Raw genomic sequence first — 18,730 nt, 5'->3', positions numbered from 1 at the left:
GATATTTATACAGTTTCCGTCGGCCGTCATGTATCCCTTCGATAGCTCAGTTGGTAGAGCGGAGGACTGTAGTGGTTCTGCATAGAAATCCTTAGGTCGCTGGTTCAAATCCGGCTCGAAGGAAATTTTTTCCTATAACATTTTTAGGTGACGTTCTTTATCACTGTTATTGTAACAAATAAACACAAGGTTTGTTTTTTATTTTTTGTTTATTTATTTGTTCACTACGTGGTAAAAAATTTAAATCTCATATAGGTATAATGACAATAAAACCATTCAATTTTCAATTCAATTACTTTCTTAATGAAGTAGTAGCCAAGAGTCAGTCCTTTATTTAGTAGCTACAAAACTATTAATTATATTTATGTGTATCCATTTTAATGACCCACAAACTGGCATGAAATGCTTTCACTTTTTTTAATTACTAAATTGCATATTGTCACAACAACAAACAAAATCTAACATACACACCAGAAGCAGGGAAGCCAAGACGTTACGTAATGAAGACAATTGACAGTTGTGAATAAATTGATACAATTTCATGGAACAAATATCTGCGTTTAGGTCATAAATTTTGGTGAGTGCTTATGACAGTTTTGAAGCCTGCGTAGAAGCAGGTGCTGACTGAAAGTTCAAAAGTAAGTGCTAAATATGTAAATTTCAACTAGATACTACACATGAAAAAATTAATGCTTAAAGGAATTAATAACATACAATAAAAGATATTATAGTTATCTTACTATCTATGTCATAATTCAACATATTGTGATTATTTCAGATGGACTGCATTGCAGTTAAGTACAATGGCTGAGGTAGTTTTGAGGCAGTACTAATGCAAATAAGATACCTTTTCCAAAATTCAATAATTACCAATTAAGCATATCTATACTATGCTGACACCTATTATCAGTATATATGTATGTATGTATACGTATACTAAACATAGGCATTCCTCATTTTGACTTTGTGGCTTCAGTCATGGCGACAGCGTTTTCTTGGTGAAGGAGGCGACTCCAGAGAAAAGGCAGTTGGGGAGACTGGACGAGACTCAGGGATGTACTCAGTCTGATATTTCTCAATGTAGGGTTTGGCCACGGTCCAGACCTAGGTTAAAAAATATGTTTAAAAACAAAAAAAGACTGAAAAATGAGTCTTTCTCACTTTTCTGATGTGTGGAGATAAATTAAACTTTGTACACTTGCCTTCTGGTCGAGCAGGAGACGATGCACCGCCTCGATGTCCGGAGACATGAATCTATCTTTAATCCACGGCCTGCAAAAGTGGGACAATAGATAACTATTAACCATCATGTACCTCTTTTCCACTGGAGCGTAACGATTTCTGTACCTTGGCCCTCATGTGTTTGACTTACTTGACTACACTGCGCACCAGGTCATAGACCTTCTCCAATGGTGTGGTGGTACGGAGCGGGCGGAGGAACTCAATTCCCTGGCAGGCCGCCAACAGCTCAATAGCTAGAACTGAGCACCGATACAAACAATTTCAGATGACACAAATCAACCAAGAAGGTCAACTTTAATGCCACTTTTGTTTTTTAGCCTGTTAGTGCAGTGTCAACTCTCTGTAATTTCTGTTTCTTTCGGTCTTATTGTATTTTCCACACATTTTTTTTAACTCGAAGAACATCAATTGCACTTTTTCCCCTGGTTTACGAATCTTCACCAATCAAACTACAAGTAAAACTGGCAGTCCTTGGCAAAGAATGCTCTCATGCATCCCGTAGAAGATATGACAAAGTACAAGTTTCAGTAAATTGACAGTAAAGATTGCATAGGACAGAAAATTAATCTAGAAAATGGAAAAAAGCTACTATAACAACCAATGCTGGTATGTTAACGCCTAGTACTGCCCAGTAGGTACTGCGCAATTAAAAAGAGATGTTTCCTAACCTTGCTCCACATGCTCTACTACTCTCAAGGCCTTCCTTGCAGCCCAGCCCCCCATGGACACGTGGTCCTCTGTAGCAGCGCTGGTGGACAAGGAGTCGACAGAAGATGGATGGCACAAAACTTTATTCTCTGAAACTGTACACAGAAGATTAGTTAGGAGGGTATAGTTAACAGGGGGGATAACACGGGAGGCTCACCCAACGCAGCAGCAGTGCAGTGAGCGATCATGAAGCCCGAGTTGAGGCCCCCATCGTTGACCAAAAAAGCCGGAAGCTCACTAAGAGAAGGGTTGCACAACCTTTCGATCCTCCTCTCGCTGATCGAGGCCAGTTCGTGCACAGCAATGGCTAAAAAGTCTAATGCCTGAAAGGAAGATAACAGTTGAGAGAAGGACAAAACAACAGTTTGAAGTTGTTAGTTAGTTGTGTTTGACCTACCTTTGCTGGGTACTCTCCGTGAAAATTCCCCCCTGAAATAGTCTCACCTCTTTCAGCAAACACCATCTTGTATGAACAATAGGAAAAGATAACTATAGTGTGGATAATGATAATTACTTCAGATGCCTTAAATCCAAAGTCAGTTGGGCCAAAAAGGTTCAGGCTATGTTGCCGCCACAGGAAAAGAACTTTGTCATAAACCAAGGACATTAATGTAAAAAATGTTGGTGGTTCGCATACCCAATTGATTTAATCTTTGACTAAGTGTACCACCAATATAAAACTGGCTGACGAAGGACTTGAGTTAACCCTTACCCTGCCAAGAAAATACAATAATGGACATTTCTAGTACAATGGAGGATACAGGGTTGTCAGTGGCACTATTAATTTCTGTGTTGATGATGTTCAGGACAAATTGAATTGTATCATTGGCAATGCCGTGGACCTTGAAGCAGAACGAGAACATGAATCAGGTTAATGAATACATGCCAACTCATTTAGATCAACTGTAGGGGAGTTAAAACAAAACAATAATCAACATGCAACTTGGTGAAGTCAACTGTAAATGTGTGATTTGCACATTACCTGAGGACAGCAACGCATGGTGTAGGCATCCTGGACTCTGTCGCAAAAACGGTGACTCTCTGAACACAACAACAAAAATACTTTCACTTCTTGCAGTTGGGAATGGATCTTAATCCCTTCAACAAAAAGGATGTGTCTAATCCACTTGCATTTGGCTCCACCTTTCACCCACCTGCGATCTGGGATGGATGGTGATCCGAATCCAGCAAAGACCGGAAACGTTGTGCCACCTCTATTTGTCCTGGGTGGGGCCTCAAAGCGTGGATGTCTGGATATTGCAAAGAAACGCAACCTTGAAATTGTCCTATTTTCTCCAGAGAGATGCTCTAAAATTGCTCATTTCTGTTTACCACTGTCAAAGGCCTTAGTGGTTCCCTTCAGCACCTCCAGAGTGAGCGCGGCAATGATATCCGCCTGGCGGGCAATGGCCTGAGCTCGTTCCACAGCCTCCGCCCCAAGCGAGGTGATCATCTGGGTGCCGTTGATCAGAGCCAATCCCTGCCAGAATGAGACAAAACATCAGGCAATGTGATAGAATATTGTAATTAAGTCATTCAATGGAGCTTGTTTTTAAATCTAAGTATTTGTCATTTACAATATAGGCTTCATCAGATAAACTAACTACTATTGACACTAAGTATGACACCAACTAGGCCTTAACTGGTCGTGATTCAGGTAATGTATTCCTCAGTGGTGACTAGATGGTAATATGAACTCTCCATTTGCCCACACATTTATGTTTGTAAATGGTTTACTATCAAATTTGATACAAATAGGAGATCCAAACAAGGTGATAATGCTCCCGGAAATCAAGGCAAATGCCACTCAATCATTTTTGCTATTGTTCAAAACTTTTGGAATGGTGGATGACATCTTTGATTTATTAAACTTTGTATTAGGTGAAAAGTCCAAGAAACCAGATTGCCCAATCTTTGCTACACAACAACTAGACCTTGTCTTGTAGTCAGGAAGACTCTGCAGCCATGACAATAAATGTTTGTCTGTGCTGTAGCTCCATATTACCCACTAGAGTTGTTTATTACATGTTGTTCTTTTTTATGGACTTCACACAGTTTAGTAGTTGAATCTCATAGCTGGTATGTGTGATGCAATGGAGCACAGGATACCCTTCTTGTTTGAGCAAATATGACAGCAAATTGTTGTTGTTTTTTGTCAACATTACCTCTTTGGGCTTCAGCGAAATTGGCTTCAGCCCGTGGGCTTCCAGGACCTAATCACAGATGAAAGGAAGGGGGGCGTTATGGTCAAGGGTCGTCAAACACAAATATGTTTTCCTGTTGGACCTTGCATCCATCTGCGAGCAAGCCAGTCGGCCAGTCGGCAGCCGTGAGAGCTTATCTTACGTATTTGGCGTCGGCCCATCCACTCTTAGGTGACCACATTTTACCCTCGCCCATCAGCCCGAGGGCCAAATGTGAGAGTGGGGCCAGGTCTCCGCTAGCACCAACCGTGCCCTTCTCGGGGACGAACGAAAGACAGGAGGCTGCAACGTGACAATAACTAGTCAGACAAAATCAAATAGTGCTACACTGACTTATGAGTCTCCAAACCAGGAGTTTTTCTAGAAACAAAATGAGATGTGGCCTTGACAATGAGCAATCCAACTTCATTTATCAAATAATACCCTGTTTTTAATTTTGATTCATCATCAATTAATTCATAAAATAATGTATCAATTACCTCTCCAGCCAAACAGCAAAGCTTGTGTCCACTTTTCCCCCCAATGTAGACACCAAAACATTTTAAGGGATTTTTACATAAGGATTAACAATAAATTACTTGTAGCTTTTATTGAATATGATGGCCACACACACACACACACACACACACACACACACACACAATCAGTTGTGTTATGAAATTGTCGCCTCTTACCGTTGAAGGCCTGGATCATGGCATGAAGGGTCTCCAAAGAAATGCCACTGTGCCCTTTGGCCAGAACGTTAATTCTAAGAGCCAGTAGCATGCGGGTCCTCTCTGGACTCAGTGGGTTTCCCACACCTGTACAAAACACAGACATTTTAATTCTAGGCTAAATAAAAACTACCCTAACGGACATACAAACAACAGTCGCACTACTTTTAGATGAGAGGCAAATCTATGAAGTTAGCCTCTTTCTTCATTTTAATATATCACTTGTACTTGTATGTCTCTTTGTCCGTTTGTGTTTCAGATAACTAAAGAATGAATAAAGTAATTAATTGCTCTATTTGGCACAGTTTCCATGTTCAAAAGTAGTGGGAAATGCAACAACAGCCTTGAACTTGTTCTCTACCATTTAGATTTATGTCATATAATGCCATATCTTGCTGTAAAGTTCCACAAATACGATAAAACCCCTATCCATACTATATGTACAGTATATATCATCAAAATGAAATAAAGACAATCATTTTCGAAACATATCAAGACATTCTACAAATAAATAATGCCAAAAATATTATTTAAAAATGTATAAATGTAATCAACCATGTGTGTAGTTGTGTTTTTACCTGCTGAATGTGAGCGGATCAAGTTTTCCTGCAGTTCTCTATGCAACACGAAAACAGCTTTGAACAGTCGGTTTTCATCGTCAAACATTAACATTTTCAAGAGAAATGTGTATTTACTTGAGTTTGCTGACTGGAATGACAGTTCGGGCGAATTTGCCGAAACCAGTCGTGATCCCGTAAACGACTGTAAAAGACAACCAACGCAATTGATTTGTTTGTGTTGGACACAATATCATTCATCCTTTGTATTTCCGGAATTGACGTGACCTACAGTACCTTTATTTTCCTTGACGATGGTGTCCAAAAGCTCTCTGGATTGCACAACCTTTCTCTCGGCCTCTGGGGTCAGCTGGAATGTCAGGCGGAACACAGAACAAACGCAAGTCAATGATCAGTACTGACAAGCAAGCGTGTTTGATTGTTACTGACTGTTATCTTGTAAAGGCCTCTGCCCAAGTTGACCAGGTCTGTTGATGTCAGGCTGTTGCCGTCCAAACAAATAACCTGAATGAGAAAGAATAAAGAATGCATTGGATAGGCAACAGATAAATGGATAGGCTGAATGTTGAAAATGCAAAAGACTTACATCTCCAGCTTCCCTGTATGCTGCTGTTCTATTTTGTTGGCATTATACATGTAAGGATAAACATTGAGAGTTTTCACATGCCATTAACTTCATGATAATACTATATATGTACTTGATACTTTTATTGAAATGGATACATATTGGAAACTCCAGGCTCACATGGGATGAAGTCGGGACACTTTGTGTCTCCTTCGATGGCTGCAAGTAGAACAGATTTTTGCTCACGTATTGTAGGCGGGATACAAAATTCATCCAATATTAATGAAAGAAAATATCATCATGATATACAGTTCATGAGGAAAAGTTTGTTGTTGTTGTTTTAAATGTAGAATTTGAATAAGGAAAGGTGTATAGATTTTTTATGTTTTTTTTATACACATCTTCCATACGCAAACAATATACATTATTCAAAACAGACAAATACATGTTTGACTTCAATTACTGTTAACTGTTATGGAAACTGCTGTGTCTGTTGAAAAAGACAACATTTAATGGTAAAGATTCAGTAATATAAAATATTACCAAATCCTCAACTAGCAATCTTAATTGTATCAAGCGTTGACATTTTTTAGGGCAAAGGGTTCATTTAATTAAAAAAAATCTATTTCAATGAGTGGCCAATACAGGATGACCTCAGTTCCAACAACACACACTGATGTCATCAGTCAATTAACTATTTTTCCTTCATCATAATTTCTAATGTTTAACTATACTACTGCACCTTCTCATAAATCAAAGCTGTGTATTATACAGGAGTACATTACATTTCTAAATAAAATAATGATAATAAAATGGCATTTCGTGGTATACTTAAGTATATACTGTATACAAAAATGATATTCAATGTAATATTTGCGCCCTGGAAGTGTTTTACATACTAGTATTTTCAAGGTTTGTTGCTATTGTATTTTAATATTGGTCAGGAGTGTGGTGAAAAAAAGTTTTGACAGGCACTGATTTGATAAAATTTTAATTTTAACACAGAATTTGGCGATTTAGAGTTGCAAAGAATGTACAGGGAAGTATTTTAAGAAAGTATTTTATAAGACTACTAATTTTGCTTTATACCCCTGCTCACCTTTATGATCCGACTTACGTACACACAGCCCGTTAGGAAAAGTAACCCCGTCGTAAATCGATTAGCTCCTGCAAAGACTGATTGGAATTCATTCTCTTTTCTTACCTAGTTCGACAAAGTCGTTATCCTCCAGGACATCATCAATGGTGTCGTCTGCGTCCAGCAAACCGAGCCCTTGACACCTGCGCACCACAAAACGGGTCTCCTTAAGGGTCTGGATGCCCCCATTGTCCGGCTTATTCTTCATGTAGCGTTTGAGCGCTTCTTGGCCGAGCCAGCGGATGGTGGACGAGCTGTCCCGGCACGAAACGCATAGCCATTCATCTCGGATGTGGACGGTAAACCGAGGCATGGCGGTACTGACTTTGGGGAGGATTGCGCTCCTCCAAAAAGGTGCTGTCCAGAGAGCGGATGGGGACCAATCAGACGCGGTTTACACGGGCCACGCCTCAGAGGTACCGCGAATTGACCCTAACGAGAGGTTACTCGGTCACCGTACGGATGTTGGGACATAGTGACCGCAATCCACTTTGCTTTGGTGATATAACAAACACATGCATAAAGCAAAGAGGGTATAATATTTTGCTTTCAGAGGGGAAAAATCGTATTAAGTCATAGCTGTGTAATCCAACTTGACTGGGGTCTGACAGGGAATGAGTTTGGACGTATATCCCCGTCAATTATTGTATTGTAATAAAGTAGAGGTATAAGGATGCAATATATTTATATTTACACAACTGCAACATATTTAGTGGAACAGGCAAAGGAGATCACAAGTGAGATAGCTCAATTCATCACGTTGGATTATGTTGGATATGCATGCATTTATTAAGTAAAAAAATGATATTCTACAGGTTCCTACTTTGATTTCAACATGTTAAAAGGTTTTGACCACTGCACTACAAAATTGTACTTGGGCGTTCTCTAGTGGTTAAAGGCGTCATAAGCAAGTGCTGAGTTTGTTTTGGGGTAACTTCTGACTACGTATTAATAATATTGTAAAGTTACATATGACTTAGATCAGATAAAGTTAAAATGTCCAAGTAAAAAATATATAGTAATTGACAGTGGAAGACGTCCAAAACATTTGCTCTGAATTGGCTGGGAATCCCTGCAAATGAGTTACAAAGAACAGTTCAACTACATAAAATGGTGCGATTGCCGAGGCCCTCCTGAATGCATCACGACGGCCTTTGGACCATTCTTCGTTGCAGTGGACTCAGGTATTACGTCAAATATATAAATCATAACTCAAATACTAGTGTGTATGTTTTTAGAAAGATATTGTATATCTTAGATATCTTAAATCAACAATCATCGTGGCGTAGGGAAACTTTTAATTGGGGAGATTCAGATTGACGAAAATGTCCTGAAGGCGCCATGACGGCCACCGTCCCGATGATGTCACTTCAGGGGCTGTCGTTTTTTTCATTCACTCCCTTTCTGTCTCGCTGGCCATGTGTGCCGACTGGCGTCCGTCATCAGCGGGCAGGCACAGGCGAAGAGGAGGGGAGGAAAAGTGTGTTTACACAGACGGCAGAGCGCCTGGGGAATCGTCGGCGAGAGGAAGTGAGCCGCCGGCTCTGCGTCTGCTTGCTCCGACTTCCTGCTCGCGGAAAGAAAAAGTCCAGGATCCGATTTCAGACCGAGCACAAGCCGTGGAGCTTGCAAGCATGGAAAAACAAGCCATCTCTCCGGCGGCGGCGGCACGCTAAAAGTTCCTCGGCAGCGAAGAAAGGCCACGGAAGTGATCGCAGGTAAACTCTACTTTTTCTACAACTTTGTTGCATTTTCGCCATTGTTTTTTGGTCCAAAACATTTTCAAGTTAACGTTTTGTCGATCCGAATGGGAACTTGGCTATTATCTTCCGGTGTACTTCCGAGGGGGAAAAAATGAAGACTGGGAAAAAAACTTCTTGTGTTTTACAGACTAATCGTCTTAATCGTGATTATCGTTGGCCTCGTGTAGATCAAACTACTGAATTTAGATTTTCTTTAGTATGAAACATCCTTAAATTTACCCCTTCACGTTTCAATTAGTTTCTAAAAAAGTTAAACTTATCTTTTTTTTCTTCCAAAAACGCGTCATCTTTCAACTTTTTCCACTTTTTATAAAAAAAAACGTAATTATCCTCGAAGACCAGCAAATATCTCCACTTCCTCAAATCAAATTTTGATCCACTCAAGTGCAGGAAGTCACAAAACGCCTCTTTTTTTTCAAAACTAAGATTTATATAAAGTTCTGCTAAAATCCAATTATAGGTCAATTTAAGATCAAAACAAAAAGTGCATTGACTCTTGTGTGCAACTGAACCCAAACACTATGATTGATATTAGAACTTCACCATAAACTGTAAAAAGCCGATTACTAAAGAGCCAAAAAATCCAATTTGATGTAATCTAATAGAAATGACAAAAATCCTCGAAAAATCCCAGAAAAATCCCCGCCCAAGAAAAGTTTCATTACACCTGCATTAACGCAACGACAGTGGTTTAAGATAGGAGCCTTGAGGCTTTCAAAATAAGTCCAACAGCAACAACGGGGGGAGATGAATGGCTGAGGAAATCACAGCATGGACTTTTTTTCCATGGCTGTACGAACAGGAAGCGGGCGAGATGTGGTCACAACCGACCAAGTAATGTCTGCAGCACGCCGTCTACTAATCTCATTAAGAGTTTCCGTTGGGCCAACACACTGGCCGGCTTTGTGAGCCCGGCGGGGACACGGCAGCTCCGAGCATCCTGAAGGCCCTGAGCAAGAATGCTCGGGGAGAGTGGCCGTCACTCAGGCGGCCAGTCACATAGTAATCAGGTAATAGCAAAAGTTGACCCATGTTGGCAAACTCTAAAACAGTGGTTCTTAACCTTTTCCGAGCTACCGAACACCATCAGTTTTATATGCCCATTCACCGAACCCTACCTTTAGTTCAGGGGTTGGGAACCTTTTTGACGAAGAGAGCCATAAACAATTCATATTTTCAAACATTATTGCTTGAGAGCCATACTCAGAATTTAAAAGTAAAAATACATGAAAATGTGAGCATTTATTTTTTTATTTCACCACTTTGAAAGTAAAAGAAAGTCTGAATTCTTTTGAGAACATTATTTCACTGTTGCTAATCAATGCGTATCAATGGGAGAGAATTTAGAAGAGAGAACACATTGAACAACACTTAATAGTATTTATATAAATATTCCCTAATTAATCTGTGTAGAGCAAACATGTTTGGGTCCTTCTCTGCCACTACTCTTAAATACAGTACAATTAATCACTTCCAGTAGAGTGCTGCAGGCATATTGTGGCACCAAGTGGTACTACAGTAACGCTTTCTAAATTTGTGAAAGCTCATATTATACAAAACTAAAAAAAAATGACCACATCCTAGCAGGTGAACACATGTATTTGGCTCTGTTTTTTCCCCTCCCATTCTTACATCCTGTGCTGTGGTCCCTGCATGCCATAAGCATTGATGGATGAAGGGTGATGATGAGGATCTTGCCACCAGTGGGAAATGTATGGTGGCGGCGTTAAGGAAGCGCTCTCCTGCTGTGGGATCTCTTCCGCTGGGCTATTTGTCCTTGGTAGCAGAATGGCAGGAAGTCCTGACTTTGACAGCTTTGTAGTTTCACATGGCACATCCCAAAGTCAGCGGATGGCGTGCGTCGGAAACGGGTTCCGAACACCGCTGCCTCCCTCTACCCCGGACATCACCTCCCTCCTTGTTACATGTTACTAAGCAGCACTCACCTGTCACCAATAAACAGGCGTGACAGGAAAGCTAAGGGACAACAAAGCCACTGTGGTCATTGTGTTCCGAGCGGGAAATTGTTCCTGGAAAATTCCAGTAGTTATCCAGTTGATTCATTTTGTTATACAGGAAGTCCGCCAATTATAACAAGAGTTTCAAAATGCAGCCTTTTGCGGCGTTTTCGTACAAAGAAGGTCATTTTGGAGCTCCGTGTGGTCAAAAGTAGTGCTGAGCTGCCGCACTGTGAAATATTTGTGCAAAATTCAATTAATAACAATTATAAAGAACTAAAAATATTGTTCACTGCATTACTTTTGGTATATTATTAATACCTGATATAAAAGCCGAATATTCTGACACAACAATGAACTGATTTGAGGACCTTCATTTTGTTTCAAAGCAGTAACTTTTTTAAGTATCTGTATAATACTTGTATATATTCTACAATATAATACGTAATACTTTCTTGCATGTTGAGCCTCTTAAGCTTCAATGCGCAATTTGTCATATAATTTGCAGAAGATAAAGATGTGCCAGTGACTAAGTAGTGTTGCACACTGTCTCCATGTGTTACCTCTGTTTGTTTACAAATAACCTAAAAATAGATTCATATTATGATTCTAAAATTGATTCAAGTTTCATTGGCTGATGCCATTCTTTTTTGTTATTGTGCATCAGCATGAAGCTAGACAAACACCTTTCATAAAACAAACTTTAAATTGTTTTGCTTAAAAAAAACATGAGGAAGTTACTTCGTTTGAGGTCACTTTGACAAGAAGTCATCTGGGAGTGTCAATAATCAGTTGAAAGCTTTTTGTCTGTATTTATTCACAGCTTATTGTGACTTATTACCACCATTTGTGACTCAAATCTTCGTGTGTATAATTAAGATAGCATTCAAACCTGAATGTGATCATGTTCTTCTACATAATTAGGGTTTGACTGCTGAAATCAATCAGAAATTGAATTTAAATTTCCCCTGAAAATGAATTGGAATTATGGACCCCCAAAGAAGTGCTCAAATCAAACTGAATGTCTTTTTAATGATTGTTGCAAGCCCACTTCTGTCTCCGGAAGCACTAAATTTAGTTTGGGAATACTATGATGAGCACACGCGAGTGCAGGCAGTAGAAGGAGAAGAGGGAAAAACTCACGCACGAGAAGGGACGACAGCTCAAGCCAGAAGTATGCTTGCGGTTCAACCTGGCTCGCTTTCGCTCCACAGGAAGTGTGACGAGCTCGGCAGTGGGTTATTCCTTTCGTAGTGGAATGTGCACTCGGAACAAACTCGATCGGATCGCGTCTTTCGATGAATAAGAGGCCTTCCTCAAAGGTGAAATGGTAACCATGTCCAAAAAAAATAATATAAAATGATGTCATGTTATTTGCAGAAGACACATTTTGTACTCAAATTAAGCTTTTCTTTTGCAATGTTATATTCTATTCAACCCGCAACAATGCATGTGGGAATGCCCACTTTTTTTCAGCAATTCTGGTTGTGACATCACACCAAACATTGATCATTTCGAGCTTCCTAGTGCTGAGCTTTCTTGACAGAATGGAAAGACGGAAACTGGAGAATACTAGCGTGCCTATGAAAAGCATGTTAAAAAAATCTGTAGCTCATTTTGGGTGTGCCATCTTTGTTATGAGATTTTTTATGTGGGCGGGGCTAAGGCATATGAGAAAGGAATACAAATTGGGATCTAATTTCATTACTAAGCTTTTTCTGTCATGTTTTGAGTTGGTTTTTATTCAAATGACGGTCTCTTATCATTTCACTTGTCGCTTGTTGTAGAATTTTATCGTGGATAAATTGCTGCTTGTTGCAAATACTCTTAAGGCAAACGTTTGCTCGCATATTTTTGATAGAGTTGGAGATCAACGAGGCTCAGTTTGCTACTTAGAAAAGTCGCTAAATCTAGCAGCTAAAGTGTTGAATTGGCTTTAGTCTAATGGGGGTATTTGTTTTTGTGATGCAGCTATGGACAGCGCCATCACTCTGTGGCAGTTCCTGCTGCAACTGCTGCTGGACCAAAGCCACAAGCACTTGATCTGCTGGACGTCCACCGACGGAGAGTTCAAGTTGCTCAAATCGGAGGAGGTGGCCAAGCTGTGGGGGCTACGTAAGAACAAGACCAACATGAATTACGACAAACTCAGCCGGGCCCTGCGATACTACTACGATAAGGTAAACGCCACGTCCTCTAGTCCTTTGCTATCTTCTTCTTTTGATGCTGGGTGATGTTTATGTTGAGTAGCTCATAGATGTGTTTGGAAATTCAAATTGACTGTACGCCATTCTGACTCTCCCCGGCAGAACATCATCAAGAAGGTGATCGGACAAAAGTTTGTCTACAAGTTTGTCTCCTTCCCCGAGATCCTCAAGATGGATCCGCAAATGGTGGAGATGGGCTTGGCATCCGGGAGGTTCCCCCCACAGGAGGGCGAGGTCTCCGAGCTGGATGTGGATGAGGAGGAGATGGAGGAAGGGGACGAAGAGGCCGAGGAGGCCCAGCGGAGGACGCGAGCGGCCGCGCTGGGGGCGCAGCAGAGCCGCAACGACTACCTCCGCTCGGGCCTGTACTCGTCTTTTAGCATCGCTTCGCTCCAGAACCAGCCCGAGCTGCTGCGGGTGCTGCGGGAGGAGCCGCGTTCCGTCATTCGCTTTGGCGCCAACGACGTCAAAGTCGAGGCCTACGCCTCACACGGGACGCCCAAACGGCCTCCCCGCTACCCCATCCAGCAGGCGGGCCGGAATGGTTTCCATGACAACGGAGATGAGGACAAGGACCAGGAGGGGGACTTCTTGGAACAGAGCGCCCAGCCCCTCAACTTGTCGTCCGGGCACAGGCAGCGAGCCTTGCACTCCCGTCCTGAGAGCAGGATGGTCGGCGGCGGCGGAGGCGGCGGCAGAAGCTCCTCCTCTTCCTCCTCAAGTAGTAGTTGTAGTCGAGGAGACGGCATCCCGGCCAAAAGCAAAAAGCCCAAAGCTCTGGACATTTCTGCCCCCTCCCTCCTGCTGGCGGGGAGCGACATCGGCTCCATCGCACTCAACAGTCCGGCGCTGCCGTCCGGATCGCTGACTCCCGCTTTCTTCACAGCGCAGGTGGGGAAACGCAACAAAATGTTTAGAGTTGAGCATTACCGCAATTCGGTTGTTGATTGCAGCTTTTCAATTAATGCTAGTACTCTTTTTATACACGAAGCTGGTATTCTGTAAAATTCCACAAAACAAGGATTTCGCCACCTTTAAAAAATGGTGTCCTTACCAACATCTGAATCTAGAATCCATCATATAGTCTACTATATACAAATACTTCTATTGTGTTTTAGGATTGGGGAATAAATAGTGCCAGCGGTATATGATTGGTTTATGATACAGTAGTTCACCGATTTAAAATAATAATAATAAACTAAGCGTTTGGATTAGATTTTTATACAGTGGACTATACAAGCTTTATAAGCCGTACCCTCGATTCAGTCATCATCCGACAAAAGCGGCTTATGTGTGAGTAGATATGGTAATTATTTTTGGAGTATTGGTTGGAAGGTAGTTTTCAGGCCATCATTATCATTTGGCTGGTTACTATCTTTTGCATTAAATTCTAAAAAAGTCTAAAAATATGGGCATTAGAGTGGTATTGGCAAAACATATTTTAAGAAAAATCGGAAGTCAAAAAGTGAGTATCAGGACATCCCTAATCCGAAGTGGTTGTGAAATACAGGCCATTTATAATGCAGCTGGGGGCCACTTTAGGAAAAATCAAAGGATGCAAGGGCCAATTTGAAATCCTTTCATTTTCATCATCAGAAAAAAAAGAAAAGAAAAAGTATTACCACATGGGCTACCATCGACAATCTATTTAGATTGTGAGAATCCAGTGAAATTTTCCCACTCAATTTGATGTTCACAACTGTCAATGACAGTGAATGAGTCAGGAAAAGCACCACCAAGATATTGGTTTATTATTTTAATCGAACAGCAGCTGAGAAGTGCAACATAATGTATGCCATTGATTGGACATCCATGATCCATCAGAGTACTAGTCTCGTGACATCTTTTTGTGGACCCAGTGGGCTGTGGCTCCACAATTTCCACTTACTATTTAACAATCCGGCTGCCTAAATCACATGTCAACAGAGGATTTGCGAAATAAATATTTGTCGCGATCTGGGACCGCTTCGGCGGTGACGCGGCGGTGTTTGCCGGAGGTGGCGAGAAAGACAGAGAGACGTTAACATGCGCCAAAAAATGTCTGCGGGCCGAGGAGGCAAGAGGCACTTAAGTGATGCCATATGCTCCAATAATTCCATTAATAATGGCAGCGGAGCTGCAACATTGGCTGGCTTCTCTGGGGTGACACGGGGGGTTTGGGGGTGAGGAGAAGACCCAGAAAGAGAAATTGATTTCATGTGTTTTCTCTCTGGATGCCCCTCTCCATCGACAACAAGACACCCCCCGCCCTAGCGTCACCCCTGTATTGCAGAGGAGAAACCGCAGACTTCCTTCCTGCTCCGCCAGTTTGTTTTTCCAAAAGCCGAAAAAGCTGCTCCATTTTGCATTTTCAGCATGTTTTGCATTAGCCCCGAAAGGCCTCGGAGCCATTTCTCTGACGCCTCCCTCTTTCTTCTCCTCCTCCTCCTCCCCTCTTTTTTCCAGACTCCCTCCGGTCTGCTGCTGGCTCACAGTCCGCTCTTGTCCGGCATTCACTTCTGGAGCAGCCTCAGCCCCGTGGCCCCTCTAAGCCCCGCCCGGCGGCAGGGCCACGGCTCCTTGTTCCAGGTGAGGCAAACTACTACTCACACCTTGTGCTTGAGTTGAAGTATAGAGTAAAAAAAGAAGATTTAATCTTAGAAAGGCACCAAAATGTACCCTTTTAATGTAACAAATAATTACAATAGGCTACCCTATGGATTTGATTAAAAAAAAGCTCAACAATGACGGCGCAGATTTTCCACAAGTACATGTGGAATTCAGAAAATGCTTCACATTGTACTGTTGTTTACAGTACCTAGTTAACAGATGATTATTTCTGAAAAAGTACACACAAAAATGAATGTGTACTGCACTTATCATACACAATATAACTATCTACAATCCCAGCATACTCCATTATTAGACTTGGCCCAAGCATTCATCTCAAGTGTATTTTACTCCTAGTCTGCCAATACTGTAAAAAAAAAAGGCACAAACAATTTATGTATTACAATTTCTAAAAATCTCCAAGGGTGGATTGTAGTTAGGTGCATCTTGTTTTCTGCAGAAATCTCATTGGTCAAAGTGTATGCTTGATTGGTTGGAACAAAAAACCTGTACCCAAAGCTGCCCTCGAGGACCGGTTTGCCCACCCCTGCACTCAAAGCCTAACCGAAAACAAAGTCGATGACATTGACCACTGGGTCTGTTTACTTTATGCTCATTCAATTTTAAAGTCACGAAACGCTATAATGCAAGACAATGCGGCCTATACGGTCATTTATTCCAAAACTAAGAGAAGATAAACAGATAAAATGCTAAAGAAAATTAATTTTGACATCTATGAATGAAATTCAAGAAAAAAAGGGTCTTGCATAATATATGAAAAACTCACTCACATTATGCCTGCTATTATTCGTTCAGGGCGCCGCCATCTTTCCTAGGGATGACAAACTAAAAGGGGGTGGGCCCAAACTCCAATTTATCAAGTTCAGTAAGGGGAAATTTGACAACAGACAAATTTGTTTTGGTTTGAAAAATATTGTAATATCACATGTCGCATTTTGTGGTATATTTAATATGGGGAGTAAAAAGACTGAGCTACATTTACAAGTGAACAGGAGAATTTCAATTGGCTGACATGAAAGTATTACTGTCAGATCATGCAGGTCAAAGGCAAAGCAATCACAAAAGAATTTTTAAGATGTTTTTATGTTGCCGCAACAGACGAGCACACTTGTGCGACTAATCAGACCTAGCGAGCAGGTCCGGCGGGTGGGGGAATGGCGGGTGTCCGGTTTCAGCACTGTAGTGCGGGAGAGGAAATCCTGTGAATACTTCCTGTTTGAACCCGGGGGAGCGAACCAGCCTGAACAGGGTGAACTGGTTTTGAGAGCGGATCTTCGCTCGTCACATATACGCACGCAAACCAACTTGCACGACGCACTCTGCACCAGATTCGTCCGTGGCGACCAATCATTTGGTCTCTGAAACCAATTCTAGTGCAAAATAAATATAATGTAATAGTACTAAAGTTTTCCTTGAAGATCTGAGGCATTAAATACATAATATCCAATAAAATGAGATCACTCATATATAGGTAATTCTGGTAATTGTTATTTACATCAAATGTATCATCATTAAAGATGGAATCGTGAAACTCTGTTATGAAAAATTTTGCTATGACTGGCCAATCAGATGACAGAAAAAATGCTGTTGTCTTAAAGGGGAAGGCCAGCTTAAGGGAAATTTGAAAGGGGTTTTCCAGGTTCAAACAAGTTAAGGGTAATACATTTATGTACTTGTCAATGGCAGTGAATACACCTATTAACTTAGATTCATATCAATAGAAGTGGAGTGTTTTCTGCAAAACCAGATGCATTTGAAAACAAAAAAATGCAATATTTACCATGAATTTGATACACTGGCTGTCAGAATGAAAATATATAGAATATTTTTTCCCAAAAATAACAGAAAAGTTAATGAACAAACCAATTATCTCTAACTAATAATGCCTTTTCTGTATTTCTTTTGTTATGAAACACCATTTTTCAGTCACATTATACAGTGTTTTGGGCAGATTTAGTTAGGATGGCGATGCGAGGATCAGATGAATAGAATAGGCTGTTGGAAATAAGCAAATGTAATATTAAGAAGAGTGTATTAGATTATAGAGAAGGCCTTTTGACAAAACAGTGGGGGGGGGGGGTGTAGGGGCTTCGGGTGACAGAGACGAACAGGAAGAGGCACAATGAACAAATAACAGGAAGTTCTCTCCGTGACAATGCGGCGGTTCCTCACCGGAAAGCGAGCCTTTGACAGAGCTTCCGCCCCCGACCCCACCTTCTCCTCCCCCCTTCCTAACTGTGGGCCCACCTTTCTCTTCCTCCGCAGTTCCCCAGCCTAATCAACGGACACATGCCGATCCCACTGCCAAGCCTGGAAGGAACACCTTCCTCATCCTCCTCACCCTCCGCTACACACAAATCTTGATCCCGAGAGGGATGTTGCCCCCTTCTTCATCCTGGTTAACATTCTCGTGAGACAGTTTTGACCTCATTCATGTTTTTCTTTCTTTGTTTTTGCACTTGGCTCGCTTGAGGTTGCAGTCAGTGGTGAAAGCACCCGGTTTAAAAAAAAAAAATTAAAAAGCCATATCGCTAGATGCTAGCGAGAGGCTGATTTATAACCTCTTTTTTTCCTCTATGTAACATATGCACTATGCTTCTCAGATACCGGCTGTGCCTTAAATTTTATGTCATTGCCTTCCCTCTCTACCATCCCAACTTCTTGAAAACAAGATTTTCAAAATAATGAAGTCCCCTTTTTTTAGTACTTCCTCTTTTTTTATACTGGGCGTGGTATACAGTGTGTATTCTGTATAATTTTGTATTGTGAAGAATGTCATCCATTTTCAATAAACAAAGCATTGAATGCTTGAACATTGTGACTTCCTGCACCCTGCAGAGTGGAAGGAAAACAAATGTTCTGATTTAACTTACATACATACACAGCTTTACCTGTTAAATACTTTTTAAAAAATAACTCAAATGATCACAAAGGAAAAACTGTAACCACTTGGTGGTGCAGAGGTTTGTTCACTGGACTTTGAACGGGGAGAACTGCATTCGAATCCCGGCTGCGACATATTTTCACTTAATTGTTTGTGTGAA

General features: G+C 41.2%; 2 protein-coding genes and 1 non-coding gene across 3 annotated transcripts; 2 read left to right on the top strand and 1 right to left on the bottom strand.

Moving 5' to 3' along the window:
• The first annotated feature begins 35 nt into the window (after window positions 1-35).
• On the top strand, window positions 36-123 carry trnay-gua (transfer RNA tyrosine (anticodon GUA)). Its single transcript is given in 2 exon segments — window positions 36-72; window positions 88-123. It is a non-coding gene; the product is annotated as a tRNA-Tyr (tRNA).
• Window positions 124-403: 280 nt separating this feature from the next.
• LOC144215462 (histidine ammonia-lyase-like) lies at window positions 404-7,496 on the bottom strand. Its single transcript, XM_077744408.1, has 20 exons — window positions 7,215-7,496; window positions 6,169-6,229; window positions 6,032-6,059; window positions 5,875-5,949; window positions 5,722-5,794; window positions 5,563-5,629; window positions 5,446-5,483; window positions 4,829-4,954; window positions 4,297-4,436; window positions 4,116-4,163; window positions 3,283-3,430; window positions 3,105-3,200; window positions 2,933-2,991; window positions 2,712-2,792; window positions 2,348-2,413; window positions 2,108-2,273; window positions 1,911-2,045; window positions 1,373-1,481; window positions 1,203-1,272; window positions 404-1,104 (listed from the first exon to the last, which is right to left on the bottom strand). The coding sequence occupies exons 1-20, from the start codon at window positions 7,459-7,461 to the stop codon at window positions 973-975; spliced, it is 1,965 nt and encodes a 654-aa protein (XP_077600534.1). The 5' UTR covers window positions 7,462-7,496; the 3' UTR covers window positions 404-972.
• A 1,039-nt stretch (window positions 7,497-8,535) lies between these two features.
• LOC144215465 (ETS domain-containing protein Elk-3-like) lies at window positions 8,536-18,499 on the top strand. Its single transcript, XM_077744411.1, has 5 exons — window positions 8,536-8,866; window positions 12,841-13,049; window positions 13,179-13,967; window positions 15,522-15,644; window positions 17,952-18,499. The coding sequence occupies exons 2-5, from the start codon at window positions 12,843-12,845 to the stop codon at window positions 18,048-18,050; spliced, it is 1,218 nt and encodes a 405-aa protein (XP_077600537.1). The 5' UTR covers window positions 8,536-8,866; window positions 12,841-12,842; the 3' UTR covers window positions 18,051-18,499.
• Window positions 18,500-18,730: the final 231 nt, after the last annotated feature.

Source organism: Stigmatopora nigra, chromosome 22 (genome assembly GCF_051989575.1).
Source record: "Stigmatopora nigra isolate UIUO_SnigA chromosome 22, RoL_Snig_1.1, whole genome shotgun sequence".
NCBI lineage: Eukaryota > Metazoa > Chordata > Actinopteri > Syngnathiformes > Syngnathidae > Stigmatopora > Stigmatopora nigra.
This window is presented reverse-complemented; position numbering and strand designations above follow the sequence as displayed.

Coding starts and splice junctions, on each gene's coding strand:
- LOC144215462 (XM_077744408.1), bottom strand. CDS start 7,461: ATGCCTCGGTTTACCGTCCACATCCGAGATGAATGGCTATGCGTTTCG. Junction 6,230..7,214: donor TAACGACTTTGTCGAACTAG/GTAAGAAAAGAG, acceptor TTCTACTTGCAG/CCATCGAAGGAGACACAAAG. Junction 2,046..2,107: donor CTGCACTGCTGCTGCGTTGG/GTGAGCCTCCCG, acceptor TTCTGTGTACAG/TTTCAGAGAATAAAGTTTTG.
- LOC144215465 (XM_077744411.1), top strand. CDS start 12,843: ATGGACAGCGCCATCACTCTGTGGCAGTTCCTGCTGCAACTGCTGCTG. Junction 13,968..15,521: donor CCGCTTTCTTCACAGCGCAG/GTGGGGAAACGC, acceptor TCTTTTTTCCAG/ACTCCCTCCGGTCTGCTGCT. Junction 15,645..17,951: donor GCCACGGCTCCTTGTTCCAG/GTGAGGCAAACT, acceptor CTTCCTCCGCAG/TTCCCCAGCCTAATCAACGG.